Raw genomic sequence first — 24,141 nt, 5'->3', positions numbered from 1 at the left:
CATTGGGTCTTCGTTGCTGGGCGCAGGCTTTCTCTAGTTGTGGCGAGCGGGGGCTTCTCTTTGTTGTGGTGCGTGGGCTTCTCATTGCGGTGGCTTCTCTAGTTGCGGAGCACAGGCTCTAGGCGCTCAGACTTCAGTAGCTGTGGCATGCGGGCTCAGTAGTTGTGGCTCACGGGCTTATTTGCTCTGTGGCATGTGGGATCATTCCCAGACCAGGGCTCGAACCCGTGTCCCCTGCATTGGCAGGCGGATTCTTAATCACTGCGCCACCAGGGAAGTCCCCGCTGTCCTGTTTGATACATTGATGGGGACTTTTGCAAGTTTGAAAATTCATGTATTCTTATTGATATATTATTTTGTTATATTCATAGGGCCACCTGAAGTCTTCACTTCCTAGAAGAGGAGGAGTAGTCTTTGGTGTTAGCAGGACTCTAGGATGGTTGGCTAATTAGCTCTTGGAGTCCCTTCTTCTTGGTTATTGTGTGTGAGTAGTCCAGCCTGTCAGCCCATCTTGTTCTGCACACAATTCCCATTGTCTGGGACTATTTGACTTCTCACAGGTCTGTGAATTTCTTCTTTACCCAAGTGGGAACTGTACATATGTACACTTTATAAATAGGCATCTAATTAATAAAAGAAGCAAAGTGTCCATGTGTGTTTACTTATGAAAATAAACAAGTTAAACACATCCTGTACTAGTCACAGTCTTGTGTGTTTCAACTACCTTTTCATGTTCTTTTTCTATGTGGACTGTTATCCTGAACTCATGGGCTTTCACAGATGCAACTTCTTCCAAAAACTGTGACAATAACAATAAGAAAATTGTTATCATATTATTATTAATGCTGCAGTTGTCACATCTTGGCCAGTAATGGGTTGGTTCCTTGGACCTATCAGCGCTAAGGAACCTCATGTTCCTTAAAGCCTTCTGGCTTTCTGGCAGCAGGAGGGCATCCCACCCCATCCAGCCTAAACTTTTTCTTTCCCGAGACACGGCCTCAGTGCTCCTCCTTTGAATGGAGAACGGTACAGGGGGCCGCTGCTGTTAGAGCCCTCTTAGTAATCACTCAGGAAGGGAAACATTTATCTTTTAAGGTTAGGAGTTTACATGTATTTTTCCAGTTTAACATAGCACGTTGCTATACCTTACATTTGTTAAGCTGACAGATAAATTGTGGATAGTTTTTTTAATGCCTTGGAGGAAAGGGCATTAGATTGGCAAAGACATAGGATCTGGGTGTGTCTCTGGATTGCGAGGGCAGGATCAAATGTCCTGCTTTATTCACTTCATCTTCACAACAACCAAACGAGGTAAGCACTATCGTCATCCCCATTTTACAGATGAGGAAACTGAGCTTCCCAACCTTTTTTTATGTTATATGCGCATGTAGAAAATAGTGCTTGTGTGGCACACTGGACTAAACACATGAGGCTGGCAGGGGCCAGAGGTGCAGGGGCTAAAGGGGCACTCATCCCAGTTTTCCCAGGGCTTTCCCATTTTTAAAACTAAAGGTTGGGACTTCGCTGGTGGCACAGTGGTTAAGAATCCACCTGCAATGCAGGGGACACAGGTTCAAGCCCTGGCCGGGGAAGATCCCACATGCCGCGGAGCAACTAAGCCTGTGCGCCACAACTACTGAGCCTGCGCTCTAGAGCCGGCGAGCCACAACTACTGAAGCCCGTGTGCCATAACTACAGAAACCTGCACGCCTAGAGCCTGTGCTCCGCAACAAGAGAAGCCACCGTAATGAGAAGCCCACACACCGCAACAAAGAATAACCCCTGCTCGACGTAACTAGGGAAAGCCCGCGCACAGCAACGGAAGACCCAATGAAGCCAAAAAGCAAACAAACAAACAAACAAATTAATTAATTAAATAAATTAATTAAAGAAAAGAAAAAGAAAAAAAGAATAAAATTAAAAATAAAAAAAAAAGAATCCGCTTGCCAATGCAGGGGACACGGGTTTGAGCCCTGGTCTGGGAAGATCCGACGTCCCATGGAGCAACTAAGCCCGTGCGCCACTACTACTGAGCTTGTGCTCTAGAGACCATGAGCCACAACTACTGAGCCCACGTGCCACAACCACTGAAGCCCGTGTGCCTAGAGCCCGTGCACCACGACAAGAGAAGCCACCGCAATGAGAAGCCTGCGCACCGCAACAGAGTAGCCCCCGCTCGCTGCAACTAGAGAAAGCCCCGGTGCAGCAACAAAGACCCAACGCAGCCAAAAATAAATTAAAAAAAAAAGGGCGCACACTCAAAATAACTAAAGGTCTCTTGTCCTGGAAACCCCTCCAGTCCCATTCAAACCAAGATGGTTAATGCACCAAGCCCAGCCTGCCTGGCTGACCTGTGGATGAATATCTCCTTGCTCCTGTGAACTTTTAGTGATGCACTGGTGTGCCTGGACATTCCATGTGAGACTCAGTAATCAGCCTGAGGTCACAGAGGTAGCAAAAAGACCAACCGGATTGAACACAGCTCTATGTGACTCCTGAGCCCAACTCTTTTTTTTTTTTTTAATTAATTAATTAATTTATGGCTACATTAGGTCTTCGTTGCTGCGCGCGGGCTTTCTTTAGTTGCGTCGAGGGCTACTCTTCGTTGTGGTGCGCGGGCTGCTCATTGTGGTGGCTTCTCTTGTTGCGGAGCACAGGCTCTTGGCATGCGGGCTTCAGTAGTTGCAGCACGCGGTCTCAGTAGTTGTGGGTCATGGGCTGTAGAGCACAGGCTCCGTAGTTGTGGTGCTTGGGCTTAGTTGCTCCGCGGCATGTGGGATCTCCCGGACCAGGGCTCGAACCCAAGTCCTCTGTATTGGCAGGCGGATTCTTAACCACTGCACCACCAGGGAAGCCCCCTGAGCCCAGCTCTTAATCATGATGTTCTTTTTCCTGTGCCTCCTTTTTGCCCATCCCCTCACCCTTGTCAGCTCTTCTTTACCTTCAAATGCTTAGTACTTTGATGCTGTTGTCACATTAAACAAACAGAGGTGAAAAGGGCTTATTCTTGTTTTTCTCAAACATATTTGCAATTTTAAAGAGTGCCCGGGGTTCACTGCAGCACTATTTACAATAGCCAAGACATGGAAGCAACCTAAATGTCCATCAACAGATGAATGGATAAAGAAGATGTGGTACGTATATACAATAGAATATTACTCAGACATAGAAAAGAATGAAATAATGCCATTTGCAGCAACATGGATGGACCTAGAGATTATCATACTAAGTGAAGTAAGTCAGAAAGAGAAAGACAAGTATCATATGATACCCCTTATATATGGAATCTAAAAAAAAAAAGATTCAAATGAACTTATTTATAGAACACAAACAGACTCACGTACATAGAAAACAAACTTACAGTTACCAAAGGGGAAAAGGCAGGGAAGGGATAAATTAGGAGTTTGCGATGAACATATATACAGTTCTATATATAAAATAGGTAATCAACAAGGACCTACTGTATAGCAGAGGGAACTATACTCAGTATTTTGTAATAAGCTATAAGGGGAAGGAATCTGAATAAGAATATATATATGTATATGTATAACTGAATCACTGTGCTGTACACCTGAAACGAATACAACATTGTAAATCAACTATACTTCAATTTAAAAAAAGACATTTAAGAAGACCTAAATACGTAAAGAAATAGACCAAGTTCATGGGCAGAAAAATTCAATATCATAAAAATATCAAGTTGAGAAGAATTGGCCTGTAGATTCTATGCAATTCTAATAGAGATTCTCAACAAGGTTTAAAAAAAAGAAAGGGTGCCCTGGAAGAGGACACGTGCCCAGGAGGACAGATAGAACAGAGATACCTACAAAAGGGTGACAGTGCCTGGTCTGGATGCCTTTTATGAACTTTGGACTTTTCCCCACAGTCATGGGGAGCCACTGAAGGTTTTGAAGCAGAGCAATTACATGATCTTGCTGGCAGACTGAGGGAGTACTGACAGACAGATTGAGGGACTGCCCAAGACTGGAGACAGGGTGATCTGTTAGGAGGCTGGAGAAGCAACCAAGGTAGTAATGATGTGGGCCTGAATCAAGGCAGAGGGAGTGAGAAAGAGAGGGACAGATAAAACAGAAGTCATAGGAAAGGGGAAGGTTTAAAATGTCTTTAATTTATTAATTTTTTTTTTCATCCAATCAGTCTTATTTAGTCCACCATTTATTTATTCAACAAATATATATTTAGTGCCTGTTAAGTGCCAAGAGCTATGCTTCCCCTGAACTGACTCTAGTTTTGAAGCTGGGTCACAAGGAGAAATAGATCAGGAACTCAAGAGCAGAAGCAGGCTTCTTCAGTTCATATTTGGCTTTGTGAGTTTGTCAGTTGTGGCCAACTTCAGAATTTCTCTCTGGGATCTTTAAGGATCAACCATTACCAAAAAACCCAGCTTAGAGAAGACACAAATTATATAGCATAATTTGAGGCCCCTCAGGTTTCATCGTTAGATATTCATTCTTTTGGATCAGTCACTGCAGCTGCAAAGGGAAAATTCAATTAATTATTTTATGATCTTTTCACTTCCCTGCTCCAAAATCTTCAGTGGTTCCCCATGACCTATAGGATAAAGTTCAAGGTCCTTGGAATGACATCCAAACTGGACACCATCACAGTTATAGTTTTAGGTTTATCTGTATGAATCTTACTGAAGCCTATTTCTCTCACAAAACCATAAATTAGTTTTGTTCATCATTGTATCTCCAGCACCTGGCACTGTTCTTGACCTTCTTGGACTAAGCCCTCTGTGGACTTGGACCCCAGGCCAACCACAGCTTCCCAGGAGCTCGGAGGCCAGGAATGGACAAAGGTTCTGGGCACTGAAGGGCTGACCCCCTCATTCCCATCAGGGTATTTGTTTTATATGCATCACTGAGGTTATAGAATTAAAAGGCTACAGCAAAAACGTGAAGAATGCTTGCCTTTATCAGCTTTCATGCCACATGTTTTTCTCCTAAGAGTGATGTGGATTTTCTGGAGATGACAGTTGCCAAGAATCAAATAAGTGCTTTGGGGCAATTTGAAGAAGAGCGGCTGTTTTGTACTTAAGAAAGAATGGTCCCAACCCTTCGGATTTCTCTGCCTCACTTACCTTTTCCAGCAAACCCAGATCCAGCAGGCCAGGCTGAACCCAGGGAGAAGCCATTATCATTTAGGTAACCGGCTCCTGGCAAAGGGCTGAGTGGGGCCTGAAATACCCCCTGGCTCCACTCTGAGCCCTGCTGGGGTACCTTTTTCTTTCTTTCTTTTCTGGCCACACCGCACAGCTTGTGAGATGCCAGTTCCCTGACCAGGGATCAAACCCGGGCCCCCTGCAGTGGAAGCACGGAGTCCTAACCACTGGACCACCAGGGAATTCCCGGGGTACCTTTTTCTATTCGTGAAAAGTTACCTTATGGGTTAGTGGTGGTGACAGTGACCAAAAAGCTGTGGTATTTAAAAGAACTCCTTGCATCCAGCCAAAAGCCAAGACTCTAGCACCCCTCAGAGGAGTTTACAAGGAGCACCTAGGCTCTCTCAGAGGTCTCCCCCTTGTTCCAATTTCAAGCGTAGTCGTTGCCAGCTCCCTGCTCAGCCCTCAGGGAGCTGCCTGCGCTAGACTCCTTGCCCGCCCTCCTTCCCTACGGGTCCCACGGGTTACCTTCTAAGCTAACCTCGATGTGCCCTAGATACTGTCGAGCAGGTATGAATCAGGCCATAAGCTAAGAAAAGCACACTGCCTTATTTTCGTTAAATCAAAAGCAGTTGGTCCCTGAGCCCTCTTCTCTCTGCACTGGCAGAATATTCATCTTGGTGGTTATTTTGATGCCCTCCTCCTCCTTGGGGTGACCCAGGGCCTGAACACAGATGACGCTTTAGTCTTTTTCTTTTTAATTGAAGTATAGTTGATTTACAATATTGTGTTAGTTTCATAAGTACCACATAGTGATTTGATTTTTCTTTGCAGATTATATTCCATTATAAGTTATTATAAGATATCGGGTATAATTCTCTGCTAAACAGTAAATCCTTGTTGCTTATCTATTTTATGTACAGTAGTTTGTATCTGTGAATCCCATACTCCTAATTTGTCCCTCCCTGCCCCCTCCCCCCTCCCCCTTTTGGTAACCATAAGTGTGTTTTCTCTGTCTATGAGTCTGTTTCTGTTTTGCATATAGATTCATTTGTATTGTGTTTTAGATTCCACATATAAGTGATATCATATAGTATTTATCTTTTTCTGTCTGACATATTTCACTAAGCATAATATTCTCTAGGTCTATCCATGTTGCTGCAAATGGCAATATTTCATTCTTCTTTATGGCTAATATTCCATTGTAATAGTCCATATATACACCACATCTTCTCAAGCCAATCATCTGTTCATGGGCACTTGGGTTGCTTCCATGTCTTGGCTATTGTAAATAGCGCTGCTATGAACATTGAGGTGCATGTATCTTTTCAAATTAGAGTTTTTGTTTTTTCCAGATATATGCCCAGGAGTGGAATTGCTGGATCATACTGTAGTTCTAAGTTTAGTTTTTTAAGAAACCTCCACACTGTTTTCCATAGTGGCTGCACCAATTTACATTCCTATCAACAGTGTAGGAGGGTTCCCTTTTCCCCACATCCTTTCCAGCATTTATTTTTATTTTAAATTTTATTTATTTGGACTTCCCTGGTGGCGCAGTGGTTAAGAATCTGCCTGCCAATGCAGGGGACACGGGTTCGAGCCCTGGGCTGGGAAGATCCCACATGCCGCAGAGCAGCTAAGCCCGTGCGCTACAACTACTGAGCCCGTGTGCTGCAACTACTGAAGCCTGTGCACCTAGAGCCCGTGCTCCGCAACAAGAGAAGCCACCGCAATGAGAAGGCCGCGCATCGCAACGAAGAATAGCCTCCGCTCGCCCCAACTAGAGAAAGCCCGCGCGCAGCAACGAAGACTCAAAGCAGCCAAAAATAAATAAATATTTTTTTAAAAAATTTTTTATTTATTTATTTTTGTCTGCATAGGGTCTTCGTTGCTGCGTGCAGGCTCTTCTCTAGTTACAGAGAGCAGGGGCTACTCTTCCTTGTGGTGCGTGGGCTTCTCATTGCAGTGGCTTCTCTTGTTGCAGAACATGGGCTCTAGGCTCGCAGGCTTCAGTAGTTGTGGCACGAGGGCTCAGTAGTTGTGGCTCGTGAGCTCTAGGGTGCAGGCTCAGTAGTTGTGGTGCACAAGCTTAGTTGCTCCGCGGCATGTGGGATCTTCCCAGACCAGGGCTCGAACCCGTGCCCCTGCATTGGCAGGCGGATTCTTAACCACTGCGCCACCAGGGAAGTCCCTATTTGTAGATTTTTCTGTTGATCGCCATTCTGACCAGTGTGAGATGATACCTCATTGAGCTTTAGATTTGCATTTCTCTAATAATTAGTGATGTTGAGCATCTTTTCATGTGCCTGTTAGCCATCCGTGTGTCTTCTTGGAGCTTTAGTCTTTAGTTGTCTATGGATCCTGCTGATATAGTCAGCGACTAGACTTGTACGGTTCTGAGGGGCCAGAGGTTCTGCTGTGACTCTGACCCCAGGGCTTTGCCAGGCTGGGAGCCTTGTTGATTAGTTTGTGTAATGTCCTTTTTTGCTGAATGTAAGCTCCATGAGAGTAGAGGCTTTGTTTTGCTCACCTCTGTGTCCCTAGGGCCTAGAAGCTAATAGACTTTGGATATTTATTGAACCCAAGTAAATGTCTCAGACTTCATGTCTGAAGACCGGCTTCCTCCTGGACACCTTGACACTTTTGGAACCCAGCAACCTCCCTCTGCTTCAATGGTTGGGCCAGTCTCCCTTCTCCTATAGGTTCTTCCCTTCCGCTTTCTAGAGGACAAAATCTGGAGGTGGCTGTCTTCGAGAAGCTGTGGCCTTCTACCTGGCCACAGCCTCCCCCAAGGGAGGGCATCTCTACTACCTGCTTAGATCAGGTTTTCAAAAAAGATACAGGGAGAACATAAATTCACACAACAATTCCCCTGCTACAGTCTATTAATTCCACTCTACTACGAGTTACTCACTCCCTCGTTAGACCCTCATCACTTTTCTCTAGGACTACTCTGCCTCCTTGCTGGTCTCCTAGAGCAACCATCTTCTACAGAGCCAGTGCGTCTTTCTAAGATGCTAATTTGGTTGTGTCTCTCCCCAAGTTAAGACTCTTCCATGGCTCCCCACAGCTCTCAGCTCAAACCACTGAGCATGGCTTGGCTCCTGCTTGCTGCCCCGGTTCAGCACCCCAAGCCCCAATATCACCCAACACAGCTCCCTGGGATGTTCCAGCAACTCTTAGCGGGAGTTGTTTCTTCTTCCTGGAATACCCTCTTCCCCATTTTCTCCTTCTTCTGGCTAACTCTTACTTGTACAGGCAGGCCTCCTGTTTTGAAAATTTTTTATTTTATATTGGAGTATAGTTGATTAACAATGATGTGTTAGTCACAGTTTTACAGCAAAGTGATTCAGTTATACCCATACAAGTATCCATTCTTTTTCAAATTCTTTTCCCATTTAGGTTATTACAGAAAGTTGAGCTGAGTTTCCTGTGCTATACCATAGGCTCTTGTCTGTTATCTATTTAAAATATAGTAGTGTGTACATGTCAAACCCAAACTCCCAATCTATATCTCCCCCCACGCCCTTTCCCCCAGTAACCATAAATTCGTTCTCTAACTCTGTGAGTGTTTCTGTTTTGTAAATAAGTTCATCTGTATCATTTTTTTAGATTCTGCATATAAGTGATATCACATGATAATTTGTCTTTGTATGATAATCTCCAGGTCCATCCATGTTGCTGCAAATGGCATTACTTCATTCTTTTTAATGGCTGAGTAATATTCCATTGTATATATATACCACATCTTTATCCATTCCTCTGTCGATGAACCTTTAGGTTGCTTCCATGTCTTGGTTATTGTAAACAGTGCTGCAGTGAACATTGGGGTACATGTATCCTTTTGAACCACTGTTTTCTCCGGATATATACCCAGGAGTGGATTGCTGAATCATATGGTAGCTCTATTCTTAGCTCTTTAAGGAACCTCCATATTGTTCTCCATAGTGGCTGTACCAATTTACATTCTCACCAACAGTGCAGGAGGGTTCCCTCCTCTCCACACCCTCTTCAGCATTTATTGTTTGTAAACTTTTTGATGATGGCTGTTCTGACTGGTGTAAGGTGATACCTCATTGTAGTTTTGATTTGCATTTCTCTAATACTTAGTGATGCTGAGCATCTTTTCATGTGCCTCTTGGCCATCTGTATGTCTTCTTTGGAGAAATGCAAGCAGACTTCATTTTCTTGTGCTTCACTTTATTGCACTTTGCCGATGATGAGTTTTTTACAAATTGGTGTTTGGCAGCCCTGCGTCAAGCAAGTCTATTGGTGCCATTTGTCCAACAGCATTTGTCAGTTGTGTCTCTGTGTCATATTTTGATAATTTTCACAATATTTCAAACATTTTCATTATCATTATATTTGTTACAGTGATCTGTGATAATAAGTGATCTTTGATGATGTTACTATTGTAATTGTTTTGGCACGAAACGTGCCCCTGTAAGTCAGAGAACTTAATCCATAAATGTTGTGTGTGTTCTGACTGCTCCACTGACCAGCTGCTTCCCCATCTCTTTCCCTCTCCTTTAGCCTCCCTATTCTCTGAGACACAACAATATTGAAACTGGGCCAATTAATAACCCTACAATGGCCTCTAAGTATTCAAGTGAAAGGAAGAGTCAATTGATGAGACAAAGTTTATTGTTGTCTTATTTTAAGAAATTGCCACAGGGACTTCCCTGGTGGCACAGTGGTTAAGAATCCACCTGCCAATGCAGGGGACACAGGTTCAAGCCCTGGTCCAGGAAGATCGCACATGCCGCGGAGCAACTAAGCCCGTGTGCCACAACTACTGAGCCCACGTGCCACAACTACTGAAGCTTGCGCGCCTAGAGCCTGTGCTCCGCAACAAGAGAGGCCACCGCAATGAGAAGGCCACGCAGGGCAACGAAGAGTAGTCCCCACTCGCTGCAACTAGAGAAAGTCTGCATGCAGCAACGAAGACCCAACACAGCCAACAATAAATAAATAAATAAAAAGAAATGTCCACAGCCGCCCCAGCCTTCAGCATCCACCACCCTGATCAGTCAGCAGCCATCAACATGGAGGCAAGATCCTCCTCCAGCAAAGAGATTACGACCCACTGAAGGCTCAAATGATGGTTAGCATTTTTTAGCAATGAAATATTTTTAAATTAAGGCATGTACATTTTTTAAACATAATGCTATTGCACACTTAATAGACTACAGTATAGTGTAAACATAACTTTTACATGCACTGGGAAACAAAAAAATTCATGTGACTTTATTTTTTATTTTTTTATTTTTTAATAAATTTATTTATGTATTTATTTTTGGCTGTGTTGGGTCTTCGTTGCTGCGCGTGGGCTTTCTCTAGTTGCGGTGAGCGGGGGCTTCTCTTCGTTGCGGTGCACGGGCTTCTCATTGCGGTGGCTTCTCTTGTTGCAGAGCACGGGTTCTAGGCACGTGGGCTTCAGTAGTTGTGGCTCATGGGCTCAGTAGTTGTAGCTCACGGACTCTAGAGCACAGGCTCAGTAGTTGTGGCGTATGGGCTTAGTTGCTCCACGGCATGTGGTATCTTCCCGGACCAGGGCTCGAACCCGTGTCCCCTGCATTGGCAGGCGGATTCTTAACCACTGCGCCACTAGGGAAGTCCGTGACTTGCTTTATTTTGATATTCGCTTTATCGTGGTGGTCTGAAACTGAACCTGCAATATCTCTGAGGTATTCCTGTATGTTAAGATTAAGCTGGTGGGACAAGCATACAATTATGTGCCTTGCAATGCAATGCAGCAGGTAGGACACAAGACCACATGAGACGTCATCTTGCCAAAAAAAATCAAATCTAAATGTCATCAAACCTCTAGATCTAACTACCAGTTTATAGGAAATATGGGGGACAGAAGACTAACTTAAATGATACCACGAAGAAACAATCAGCCAAATACTCCAGAATGTGGGAAATTTCATAGGACAAATGACCTGGTTCCACTGACAAAGAACAAGCAAAAGCGGGGAGGGAGAGAGGCCTAACATTAAAGAGAGACTTAAGAGACACATCAACCGCATGCAATGTGTAGACCTGGTTTGGATCCTGATTTGAACGAACCAATTGTAAAAAAAAGTACTATGAGACAATCAGGGAAGTTTAAACATTGACCAAGTATCTACCTGGTGGTAGTAAGGAATTACTATTGAGATAGGCTGGGACCTGGGACCCTCTATGGGAGTGCTTTCACTTGCACCAGGGCAAATGTCTCCTTGAGCAACAGAAGACAAAGAACCTATAAGGGGCTAAAAACAACTGCAAACATGAGCAGTTGGGGCAATAATGAACAATAAGATACAAAAAGGCCACAAACCAACTGCCACTTCTGAGGTGCTGGGAGCAAAAGCAGGGTACTACGCATGATCTCCACACATAGCACTACCAAGGGATGGGCAGATCATCTAACCACCCCTCCAGCCCGACCCACTGATCCGCCCCTACCCTCATCCCATTTAAAGAGCCAGCCCTCCTCCTTGGAGCGCAAGCAAGGGCACCTGTTTCTTGTTTTCCTCCCTCATGCTGCAGCACGAGTCCCAGTAAAGCCTTGCCTGAAATTCTCATCCAGTCTCTTATGAATTTCTGTTGATTGAAGAGTCCAGGGATCCCAGGTTGGCAACATTATTATTTTTTAGATCTGCTATGGTATTATCATTGGGTTAGAAAAAGAGAATCCTTATCTTTTAGAGATATATACTAAAGTGTTTATGGGCAAAATGATATGATCTCTGGACTTGACTTTAAAATAATCCATCGGGGTTGGGGTGGGGGTACAGCTGAAGTAAGACTGGCCATGTGTTCCTAACTGCTGTTGCTGGAGGATGGGTACTGGGGGTTCCTTACACTATTCTCTCTACTTTTATTTATGTTTGTCAATTTCCATAATGAAAGAAGAGATGAAGCCTGTGTCACCTCCTCCCAGAAAGCCCTCTCACTTTCCTCAGAGGGTTAGCTCCCTCCTCTGGGCTTGTCAAGCCACCTAACACACTGAACGGCAGTCCAGGGGCTTACTTCTCCCTCCTGAGGGCAGAGTGGCCTTGGGTCCCCTCTATCTCCATGGGACATGGTTTCCAGCATAAATGAGCAGATGACTCTTAGTCTTGGTTCGTTTGTGGTCAAGCATCTCGATCTCCAACAAGCAGTTACGTTCCTTTGATGGCAAAGGCCTGACATTTTATACGGTATGTTTGTTCTGCTGGGGTGGGGCAACATGAAAGCTTCAAAAGTAGTTATTTGCCTGTCATTGGGTGGGGTTGAGTGAGTTTCTTGGAGAATCCAGTTGCTGGCTGTACCAACATTCTCTGAGGAACTGGCGGGACTGGTGCTGCTTCCTACTTGAGAGTCCAAAGTCCTGGCAGGTACAGCTCCTTGGGCAAACCCTGCTCACACCCTGCTGGGCACAGGAAGAAAAGTCAGAGGAGCCAAATGTCTCCACTGTCTGGGAACACTCAGTGACAGGACAGGAAGTTCTGCTCTGGTGCGTGGCCACCAACACCTAGTTGGGAAGCCTGTGGCTCGAACACTTGCTCCAGGAGAACCCGATGGCTCCCATGAGGCGAGCCCCCAGGATGAGGCTGCCCGAGCTGCTGATTTTCCTGGCCCACTGGGGAATCACCAGGGCTGGACAAGGTAGGCACTGTGAATGCCTGTGATCTCCCTGTTTGGTACCATGAACTCAGGGTCTAGGGCTGCTGGAAGCTGCCCAGAGAAAGCTGAAAATGCTGATAAAACTAGCAAGGCAGGGAGCTAGGCGGGGGAGGCTGGGTGAGAGGGTTAGTGGGTGGTGGAGGTGCTGTTTGAGCCTGAGATTTTAAGTGGGGGTGACAGCTGGCCACAGGAGGGACATTGACATTGTTCAGAGGTGTGGGTACGTAAGAGCCAGCCAGTTGGTAGAGGTAGAAGGTGGCAGGAAGATTCATGAATTCATTCAAAAAATATTGGTTGAGTAGCTCTCAAATCCAGTATTTTATTCAAACTCTGTTGAGGCATTTTACTAACCTCATTCCCTTTCTTAAAAAAAAATTTATTTATTTATTTATTTATTTATTTATTTATTTATTTATTTATGCTGGGTCTTAGTTGCAGCAGGCGGGCTCCTTAGTTGCAGCTCGCAGGCTTCCTTAGTTGCAGCATGCTGGCTCCTTAGTTGTGGCATGTGAACTCTTAGTTGCAGCATATATGTGGGATCTAGTTCTCTGACCAGGGGTCGAACCCCAGGCCCCCTGCATTGGGAGTGCAGAGTCTTAACCACTGCACCACCAGGGAAGTACCCTCATTCCCTTTTTGACCTATAAAACACTAGAATTTCCTAACAGAGTTTACTGTTGTTTAGAAATTTGCAAGGGCTTCTTTTCCACAAATGCCACCAGCAGATTATAATTTTGTCAACAATGTAGGTCTTAGTACCACCAGGCTTTGACCTACATCATTCATGGTATAAATTTTACCCTTGCAAGATAACTCCTATCTCTCTCTTAAAACGAGATCAGTTAGCCAGACTCATCAAGAAAAAAAGGGAGAAGACTCAAATCAATAGAATTAGAAATGAAAAAGGAGGGCTTCCCTGGTGGCGCAGTGGTTGAGAATCTGCCTGCCAATGCAGGGGACACGGGTTCGAGCCCTGGTCTGGGAAGATCCCACATGCCGCGGAGCGACTAGGCCCGTGAGCCACAATTGCTGAGCCTGTGCGTCTGGAGCCTGTGGTCCGCAACAAGAGAGGCCGCGATAGTGAGAGGCCCGCGCACCGCGATGAAGAGTGGCCCCCACTTGCCGCAACTAGAGAAAGCCCTCGCACAGAAACGAAGACCCAACACAGCCATAAATAAATAAATAAAATTAAAAAAAAAAAAAAAAGAAATGAAAAAGGAGAAATAACAACTGACACTGCAGAAATACAAAGGATCATGAGAGATTACCACAAGCAACTATATGCCAATAAAATGCACAACCTGGAAGAAACGGACAAATTCTTAGAAAAACACAACCTTCCAAGACTGAACCAGGAAGAAATAAAAATATAAACAGACCAATCACAAGCACTGAAATTGAAACTGTGATTAAAAATCTTCCAACAAACAAAAGCCCAGGACCAGATGGCTTCACAGGTGAATTCTATCAAACATTTAGAGAAGAGCTAACACCTATCCTTCTCAAACTCTTCCAAAATATAGCAGAGGGAGGAACACTCTCAAACTCATTCTACGAGGCCACCATCACCCTGACACCAAAACCAGACAAAGATGTCACACAAAAAAGAAAACTACAGGCTAGTATCACTGATGAACACAGATGCAAAAATCCTCAACAAAATACTAGCAAACAGAATCCAACAGCACATTAAAAGGATGATACACCATGATCAAGTGGGATTTATCCCAGGGATGCAAGGATTCTTCAATATACACAAATCAATCAATGTGATAAACCATATTAACAAACTGAAGGAGAAAAACCATATGATCATCTCAATAGATGCAGAAAAAGCTTTCGACAAAATTCAACACCTATTTATGATAAAAACCCTCCAGAAAGTAGGATAGAGGGAACTTACCTCAACATAATAAAGGCCATATATGACAAACCCACATCCAGCATCCTTCTTAATGGTGAAAAACTGAAACCATTTCCTCTAAAATCAGTAACAAGACAAGGTTGCCCACTCTCACCACTATTATTCAACATAGTTTGGAAGTTTTAGCCACAGCAATCAGAGAAGAAAAAGAAATAAAAGGAATCCAAATCAGAAAAGAAGAAGTAAAACTGTCACTGTTTGCAGATGACATGATACTATACATAGAGAATCCTAAAGATGCTACAAGAAAACCACTAGAGCTAATCAATGAATTTGGTAAAGTTGCAGGATACAAAATTAATGCACAGAAATCTCTTGCATTCCTATACACTAGTGATGAAAAATCTGAAGGAGAAATTAAAGAAACACTCCCATTTACCATTGCAACTAAAAGAATAAAATACCTAGGAATAAACTTACTCAAGGAGACAAAAGACCTGTATGCAGAAAACTATAAGATACTGATGAAAGAAACTAAAGATGATACAAACAGATGGAGCGATATACCATGTTCTTGGGTTGGAAGAATCAATATTGTGAAAATGACTATACTACCCAAAGCAATCTACAGATTCAATGCAATCCCTATCAAACTACCAATGGCATTTTTCACAGAACTAGAACAAAAAATTTCACAATTTGTATGGAAACACAAAAGACCCCGAATAGCCAAAGCAATCTTGAGAAAGAAAAACGGAGCTGGAGGAATCAGACTCCCTGACTTTAGACCATACTACAAAGCTACAGTGATCAAGACAGTATGGTACTGGCACAAAAACAGAAATATAGATCAATGGAACAGGCTAGAAAGCCCAGAGATAAACCCACACACATATGGTCACCTTATCTTTGACAAAGGAGGCAAGAATATACAATGGAGAAAAGACAGCCTCTTCAATAAGTGGTGCTGGGAAAACTGCACAGCTTCATGTAAAAGAGTGAAATTAGAACACTCCCTAACACCATACACAAAAATAAACTCAAAATGGATTAAAGACCTAAATGTAAGGCCAGACACTATAAAACTCTTAGAGGAAAACATACCCAGAGCACTCCATGATATAAATCACAGCAAGATCCTTTTTGACCCACCTCCTTAAGAAATGTAAATAAAAACAAAAATAAACAAATGGGACCTAATGAAACTTAAAAGCTTTTGCACAGCAAAGGAAACCATAAACAAGACAAAAAGACAACCCTCGTAATGGGAGAAAATATTTGCAAACGAAGGAACTGACTAAGGATTAATCTCCAAAATATACAAGCAGCTCATGCAGCTGAATATCAAAAAAAACAAACAACCCAATCCAAAAATGGGCAGAAGACCTAAACAGACATTTCTCCAAAGAAGATATGCAGATTGCCAACAGACACATGAAAGGATGCTCAACATCACTAATCATTAGAGAAATGCAAATCAAAACCACAATGACGTATCACCTCACACCAGTCAGAATGGGCATCATCAGAAAATCTACAAACAATAAATGCTGGAGAGGGTGTGGAGAAAATGGAACCCTCTTGCACTGTTGGTGGGAATGTAAATTGATACAGCCACTATGGAGAACAGTATGGAGGTTCCTTAAAAAACTAAAAATAGAACTACCATATGACCCAGCAATCCCACTACTGGGCATATATCCTGAAAAAAACATAATTCAAAAAGAGACATGTACCAAAATGTTCATTACAGCACTATTTACAATAGCCAGGACATGGAAGCAACCTAAGTGTCCATCAACAGATGAATGGATAAAGAAGGTGTGTCACATATATACAATGGAATATTACTCAGCCATAAAAGGAAACGAAATTGAGTTATTTGTGGTGAGGTGGATGGACCTAGAGACTATCATACAGAGTGAAGTAAGTCAGAAAGAGAAAAACAAATACCATATGCTAACACATATATACGGAATCTAAAAAAAAACGGTCCTGAAGAACCTAGCGGCAGGACGGGAATAAAGATGCAGACATAGAGAATGGACTTGAGGACATGGGGAGGGGGAAGGGTAAGCTGGGACGAAGTGACAGAGTGGCGTGGACATATATACACTACCAAATGTAAAATAGATAGCTAGTGGGAAGCAGCTGCATAGCACAGGGAGAACAGCTCTGTGCTTTGTGACCACCTAGAGGGGTGGGATAGGGAGGGTCGGAGGGAGACGCAAGAGGGAGGGGATATGGGGATATACGTATACATATAGCTGATTCACTTTGTTATACAGCAGCAACTAACACAACATTGTAAAGCAATTATATGCCAATAAAGATGTTAAAAACAACAACAACAACAACGAGATCAGGTTAGCAAATGATATAAAAACTTTGTTGTTTGGGACTTCCCTGGTGGTCCAGTGGTAAAGAATCCGCCTTCCAATGCAGGGAATGCAGGTTTGATCCCCGGTCAGGGAACTAAGATCCCACATGCTGCGGGGCAACTAAACCCACGCACCACAACTACTGAGCTCCCGCGCCTCAACTAGAGAAGCCCGCGTGCCACAAACTACAGAGCCCATGTGCCCTGGAGCCTGCGTGCCACAACTAGAGAAAGAAAAACCTGCACGCCACAACTAGAGAGAAGCCTGCGCACCGCAACCAAAGATCCCGCATGCCTCAACTAAGACCTGACGCAGCCAATAAATAAATAATAAATTTTTTAAAAAAACAAAAAATTTGTTGTTTTTCAAGACAAAGACAATCTTTCCTAAGCTTGAATTTATAGTTATTAAAAAAGAAAACAAAAACAAACAAGCAAACAAACAACAACAAAAAATCAAGACACAAGAAAAAGAATGTCCTGGGCAATAAAAACATTATTTTAAACGAAAAAATGTGTCATGCACTATTCTAGGAACCAGGGACGTGGCAGAAATAAACAAAAGTCCCAGACCTGGTGAAGCATTCCTTCACCTCTGGAGAAACCTCTGAAAGACACATGAACAAAGAAATACATATTCCAGGAAATAACAAGTGTTATGGAGAATAATAAAGCAGAATAAAGGAGTGGAGAGGGTGGCGGGGGGAGATACTTAAGGGATAGCCAGAGAAGAGCTGTCGAATAAAGTGACATTTGACCAGAGATTTAAGGCAGCAAAGGAGAGAGCCATGTGGACGTCCAGGAGAAGAACATTCCAGCAGGATAGGACGGAAAGTGCACAGGCCCTGAGCGGGATGCACAGGCGACCTGTGTGAGGAAGAGCCTGAGGCCAGCTGGCTGGAGCAGAGAGGACGGGGAGGGTGTGGGGAGGGATGTCAGGGGTTACGGGGCAGGGGGCGCTGGTGGCAGCTCATGTATAAACCTGTAGACAATTTTAAGAACTCAGAGTGAAATGGGACATCCTTAGAGGGTTTGGGACAGAGCTGTGATGTGATCTGATTTGTGTGAGTTTAAAAGGACCCTTGGGCTGTTGTACGGAGAAGCGCCTGTGATGGGGTAAAGGTGGGGTGAGCAAGTGACCTCAGTTTGCCTGAGACTTTCCTGGTTTTAGCACTTAAAGCTGGGCGTCTTGGCAGTCCCTCAGTCTTGGGCAAACTGGGATGGCTGAGAAGGAGCAAAACCAGTGATGAGGCTACTGCCATCATCCAGGGAGAGGAGGGCTGCTGGGAGATGGTCTGACTCCGGACAAGACTTGCTGACAGGACTTCCCTGGTGGCGCAGTGGTTAAGAATCCACCTGCCAATGCCGGGGACATGGGTTCGAGCCCCGGTCCAGGAAGATCCCACATGCCGCGGAGCAACTAAGCCCGTGAGCCACAACTACTGAGCCTGTGCTCTAGCACCCGCAAGCCACAGCTACTGAGCCCACATGCCACAACTACTGAAGCCCACGTGCCTTGAGCCTGTGCTCTGCAACATGAGAAGCCCGGGCACCGCAACAAAGAGTAGCCCCCACTCGCCACAACTAGAGAAAGCCTGTGTGCAGCAACGAAGACCCAACGCAGCCAAAAATAAATAAAATTAAAAAAAAAAAAGACTTGTTGACAGATGGAGGGTGTGAGAGGAGGAGGACTCAGAGGCGACTCCAAGGTTTCTGTATCAGCAGCTGGAAGGACGGGGTTGTCATTTGCTGAGATGAGGGAGGAGGAGAGGGCGGTTTGATTTGGGACATGCCCTGAGAGGATGTGTCATTCCCTGGGAGGGTGACTGCTTGGGAGAAGATCAAGGGTGGCCGTCCTCCGTCTACTTGGACACAGAGACCCTGTTCCCTTCTGGGGGACTCAGGACCCTGCCAGTCTGACTGGAGACTTAGGAATGATTGAAAGTATCTCCACCCCCTCACTGTTTCACTTTTAAATGTGTTTTCTTAGAAATCCAAACGCCAGCAGGCACCCCCTTCCCAAGCCCAGGGTCTTAGTGGTTAAAAAGAATCTCCCCTGCCACCAAAGGCACTAAGATGTTTATTGCAGTGTTGTTTATAATAATGGAAAATGCTAACAGCAATAGAATAGCTGAATAGATTATGGTAAAACCACCAGACAGAAAAGTTTCAAGATAATACCATAAATTGAAAATATTAAGTAACATTTATTAAGTACTTACTATGTGGCAGGCACTGCTAAAATTTTTACATGATATCCTCACAACAGCCTTGTGAAGTAGGGATTATCAGCAAGGAAACTGAGCCTTAGGGAAGTTAAATAACTCACTCAAGGTCACACATCTAGTTAAGTGTCTGAGTCTGGACATGAACCCCAGCTGTACATCTTCAATCTGTTTATAAAATAATGTTATATAAAAACACACAAAGAGGGACTTCCCTGGTGGCACAGTAGATAAGGCTCCGCACTCCCAATTCAGGGGGCCCAGGTTCGATCCCTGGTCAGGGAACTAGATCCCACATGCCGCAACTAGGAGTTCACATGCCACAACTAAGGAGCCCTCCTGCCGCAACTAAGACCCACTGCAACCAAATAAGTAAGTAAATAAATAAATAATTTAAAAAAATAAAATAAAATCACACAAACAACAGTAAGGAAAATAGCCAAGAAGTGCTAACATTTATTTTCTGAGCACTTATGATACGCCATGCTTGTGCTTGGTGCTTGACATATGTTGTCCTTTTAAAACCTATTTGAAAAATGAAATGAAAAAACCTCCTTTGATTTTTATAGTCCCTGTAAAGTAGGTACTATTACCATTATATCCATTTTGCAGATGAGGAAAATGAGACTCAGAGGGGACACAACACCCGCCCAAGATCCCACAGCTGGGAAGTGGCAAGACCAAGTCGGTACTCAGCCACTTTATCCATCATGCCCTTTGATGGCTCCTCTTGGGATGGTGGGTTTTATAGGTACTATTTTTTTTTTCTCTTTTCTCCAAACTTTCTGGAATGTATACGTCTATAATCTAAAAATGGAATTAAATTTAAAAAGAATACCACAGCACCTGTAAGATTTTTCAGAATCCGAGTCTCTTCCTGAAGTGCAGACCTTTGAGACACCAGATCAGATAGCAGTCATCCCTGCTTTGCATAAAACCGTGGGGATTCTATGGGCTTCCCTGGTGGCGCAGTGGTTAAGAATCCGCCTGCCAATGCAGGGGACACGGGTTTGAGCCCTGGTCCGGGAAGATCCCACATGCTGCGGCGCAACTAAGCCCGTGTGCCACAACTACTGAGCCTGTGCTCTAGAGCTCGCAAGCCACAACTACTGAGCCCGCGCGCCTAGAGCCCGTGCTCCACAACAAGAGAAGCCACGACAATGAGAAGCCTGTGCACCGCAATGAAGAGTAGCCCCCGCTCTCCACAACTGGAGAAAGCCCGCACACAGCAACAAAGACCCAATGCCGCCAAAAATAAATAAATTAAAAAAAAAAAAAACCCAACGGTGGGGATTCTCCCTCCACCATCCTTAGTCAGGAGCTTGGGTGGGGCACCAGCTTGCTGGCTTTGTCTGCTCCCACACAAGCCCGAGACAACCCTGCATTTATCCCTCAGCCTCTAACTGCAGAGAAACCCACAAGTCCTTTCAGTATGGGCCCGCATGGTAGGAAAACATTTCCCCCAAGAACAATGAGTCTGCCTCGTGGAGCTGCTGTGAGGAGAGGGCGATCCATGCAGATGACACAAGGGGTTAGGAAATGGTTTGAACAAGTGAACCCTCTGTGTTTTGGAGGGTAGTGGTTTACAGAGGAGGAGTTATAACTGAAGTGTTTGGGGTTATCGCTTAGTGTCGAAAACGAAGGACTGATCTGAATCTAAAAAAAAACCAACAACATACAGATGAACTTATTTACAAAACAGACTCAGACTTAGAGAACGAACTTGTGGTTACCAGGGGGGAACCAGGGGGAAACCGTGGCGGGGGAGGGTTAGATTGGGAGTTTGGGATTGACACGTACACATTGCTATATTTAAAACAGATAACCAACAAGGACCTATTGTAAAAAACAAAATCAAAAACCAAAAATCAAACAAACAGAAAAACCGAAGGACTGAACTGGGGACCAACATCACTTTATGGTGGGTTATACACATAACAGACAAAAGTCATGGAATCACTGGCAGGGCCTTCAGATAACCTTTGTGCAATACTCGAATCTTACACTTGAGGAAACAGAGGCTCCAGAGGAGAAGAAAAACTGAGGCCCAAGGGGCAGAGTATCCCAGGGATTAAGCACTCAGGCTGGCTTGTCCACTCCATAGTCACGTGCTCCATATGAGATTACTCCTTTCATCCGGACATCCACCCCTTTGCTACTAGCATTGTTATCCCCATTTTACAGATGAGGAAACTGAGGCTCAGCTGAGGAAATCTCTTGTTCAAGTTGCCATCACCTGTGGAGGAGCCAGGATTCAAAACGAGATTTCCCTGAGTCCAAATTTCATGCATGCCGTTTCAAAAACAATCCATTGCCTTAAGCCAGAAAGCCTAGATCCTACCTTTTAATATCTATGTGACCTTGAGCCTCTATTTCACTATCTATAAAATAAGGATAATAGCAGAGGAGAGATTAAATGATAGTTAGGTGAGATCATGCACTTACACTGCAACGTGCTGTAAAAGTTTAAGGGATTTTTTTTTTTTTTAATATCCAAGGTCACACAGCTAGCTTGTGGCAAAGTGCACCGTGATCATTTCTGTTTAGATACAATATGAATCGTAGGTGTGCCACTAACTAGCTCAGTCTCCTCATCTGTAAAATGGGTATCATAATAGAATGTATTTCTAATTTTGTTGTGAAGCTACATAGACAGAGGGCTTGGCACAGCATCTGGCATTCAGTAGGTGCTAAATAAATGCCTTCCTTTTCTTGTCTCCAACCATAAGCAAACTCACCTTTCAGACACTTTAAGACCTTATTAGACTCTAGGGCTTCCGTGGTGGCGCAGTGGTTAAGAATCCACCTGCCAACACAGGGGACACAGGTTCAAACCCTGGTCCAGGAAGATCCCACATGTTGCGGAGCAACTAAGCCCATGTGCCATAACTACTGAGCCTGCACTCTAGAGCCTCCAAGTCACAACTACTGAGCCTGCGAGCCTAGAGCCCATTCTCTGCAACAAGAGAAGCCACTGCAATGAGAAACCTGCGCACCGCAACGAAGAGTAGCCCCCACTCACCGCAACTAGAGAAAGCCTGTGTGCAGCAACGAAGACCCAACGCAGTCAAAAATAAATAAATTAAATAAATAAATTTTTTAAAAAAAGACCTTATTAGACTTTAGGAATGATTTTTGCAAGTCTCCTCCACCCCATCATGAATCATAGTAAAAGTAGCTCACATTATCTATGATTTATATATATATATATATATATATATATATATGATTTTTAATGACATTTTTAATATTGCATTTGAAATGGATTGTTGGTTTTGATAGCATAGTTTTTTTATGTTTTTTTCTGAACTTCGGAAGCAATGCACTCTTTTTCAGGTCTCAGACATTTCCATGAGCCTTACGAAAGTATTAGGCCCTGGGCCCTGTATCTGTTGTCCCCAGTGTACAAGGTGGGCCTGATGACCTCTTTGGTGAAGAAGGAGGAGGGCCAGGAGACTTTTGCCTGCCCAGGCACAGGGAGCAGAGATGAGCTCTCAGAATTAAAACTAGAGGGTGTGCTGTGCCACTGGTCCTCCGCTCAAGGAGGACCAGCCAGGAGGGGACAGGATCTGTTTTCACATTGTTCTGTTTCAAATGTCCTGGCCCCAGACCTGCACTTTCCTGCAGAGGACAGCAGCAGAGGGGACGCTGGGGCAGGCAGGGGAAGGACACAGCCACTCCCCTGGTCCCATCTCCCTTCCATGGTGAAAGGGGACTTTCAGGACACCCCAGGGACCAAATTCAAAGTAACTGCTGCTTTGCTTTGCTGAGTGCTTATGCATATTCTCATATTGTCTCATTTTAAACCTCACAATAACCATAAAAGCTGGGGGGCGCTGTTGTCCCCATTTCAGATGAGGAAACAGGCACAGAGTAAGTTCACCCAGCTAGTGGGCACTGGAGCTGGAATTCCAACCCAGGTCTGTGCCCTCAACTTCTCACTGGATTTGATGCTAAATTTATTCATAGTCTCAATAATTAATGAATAACAATGACAGCTAAGATTGGTATACGTTTTCTTAAAACTCAAAGATTATATGAATACTTTCTTACTGTAAAATATCCAAGCAGTATGAATATAGAAAGCATCTTAATTTTCATGAGGTTCCCCAGGTGAGGCAACTGCGTGGTAATGTTTGAGAAGCTCTGGTCCAAAGGATAAAGTGTTAAAGTGCCCAACTCCCCACACCCTCCCAGTCTCACTCCTGGCCCCGGAGGTAATTGCCAGGGACAGTGGTGTGTTGAGAGTCTTCTGGACTAGCTCTTTCTTGTTCACTGTCTTATTTGATGCTCACAGACAAGCAGGCCAGACGTCAAACACCCTCAGGCCAGCTGGCTTGCCCAGAGTCCTCAGCCAACACAAGGAAGAGCCTGGATTAGAAACCCAATAACCTGCCTCCCTCTCCAGGAGGTGCCCATCCTCTTCTCCATGACATGATATTTAGAGCTTAATTCCTCATATTCTGTGACCAACTCCATAGAAGCCTGTGGCTCCCATCTTTTATGGGTAACATAGATGTATTATAAAAGCCTTCCGGGGGCTCTGAGCCAACATTGTGTCTCAGCTTTGCAGTCAGAGAGGTTGGGTTCGAGCCTCAGTTTCCTCATCTGTGAAATGGGCATAAGAATCCCACCTCACAGAATGGTTGCAAGGATGAAATGAGGTGAGCATGTGAAGGGCACCTGGCTAACATTCTTTGAGGGCTTACCAGTCCAATCATCCTCCCCACAGCCTTGCTCATTCATCAACTATACGGGCATCTTCCACATCCCAGGCACTGTTCTGGGTGCTGAGGACACAGGGATGAACAAGACAGGCTTTGTGCTCTCATGGGACTGACACTGAAGAAGGGCAAGATGGCTGAGAAGCAAGCCAACAAGATAAGTTCAT

The 24,141-nt window shown here is 44.3% G+C and overlaps 1 protein-coding gene across 1 annotated transcript in view; it reads left to right on the top strand.

Moving 5' to 3' along the window:
• The first annotated feature begins 2,272 nt into the window (after nucleotides 1-2,272).
• Nucleotides 2,273-24,141, top strand: part of SMPDL3B (sphingomyelin phosphodiesterase acid like 3B) — a 39,184-nt gene continuing 17,315 nt past the window's right edge. The window contains exon 1 of the mRNA XM_082440772.1: nucleotides 2,273-12,763. Coding sequence (XP_082296898.1) covers nucleotides 12,676-12,763 — 88 coding nt within the window. The 5' untranslated portion in view covers nucleotides 2,273-12,675. The remainder of the gene's footprint in view (nucleotides 12,764-24,141) is intronic.

This window comes from Balaenoptera physalus (assembly GCF_965194825.1).
Source record: "Balaenoptera physalus genome assembly, chromosome: 1".
Lineage (NCBI taxonomy): Eukaryota > Metazoa > Chordata > Mammalia > Artiodactyla > Balaenopteridae > Balaenoptera > Balaenoptera physalus.
Note: the sequence above shows the minus strand (reverse complement) of the source record. Positions and strands in the feature narration are given on the sequence as shown.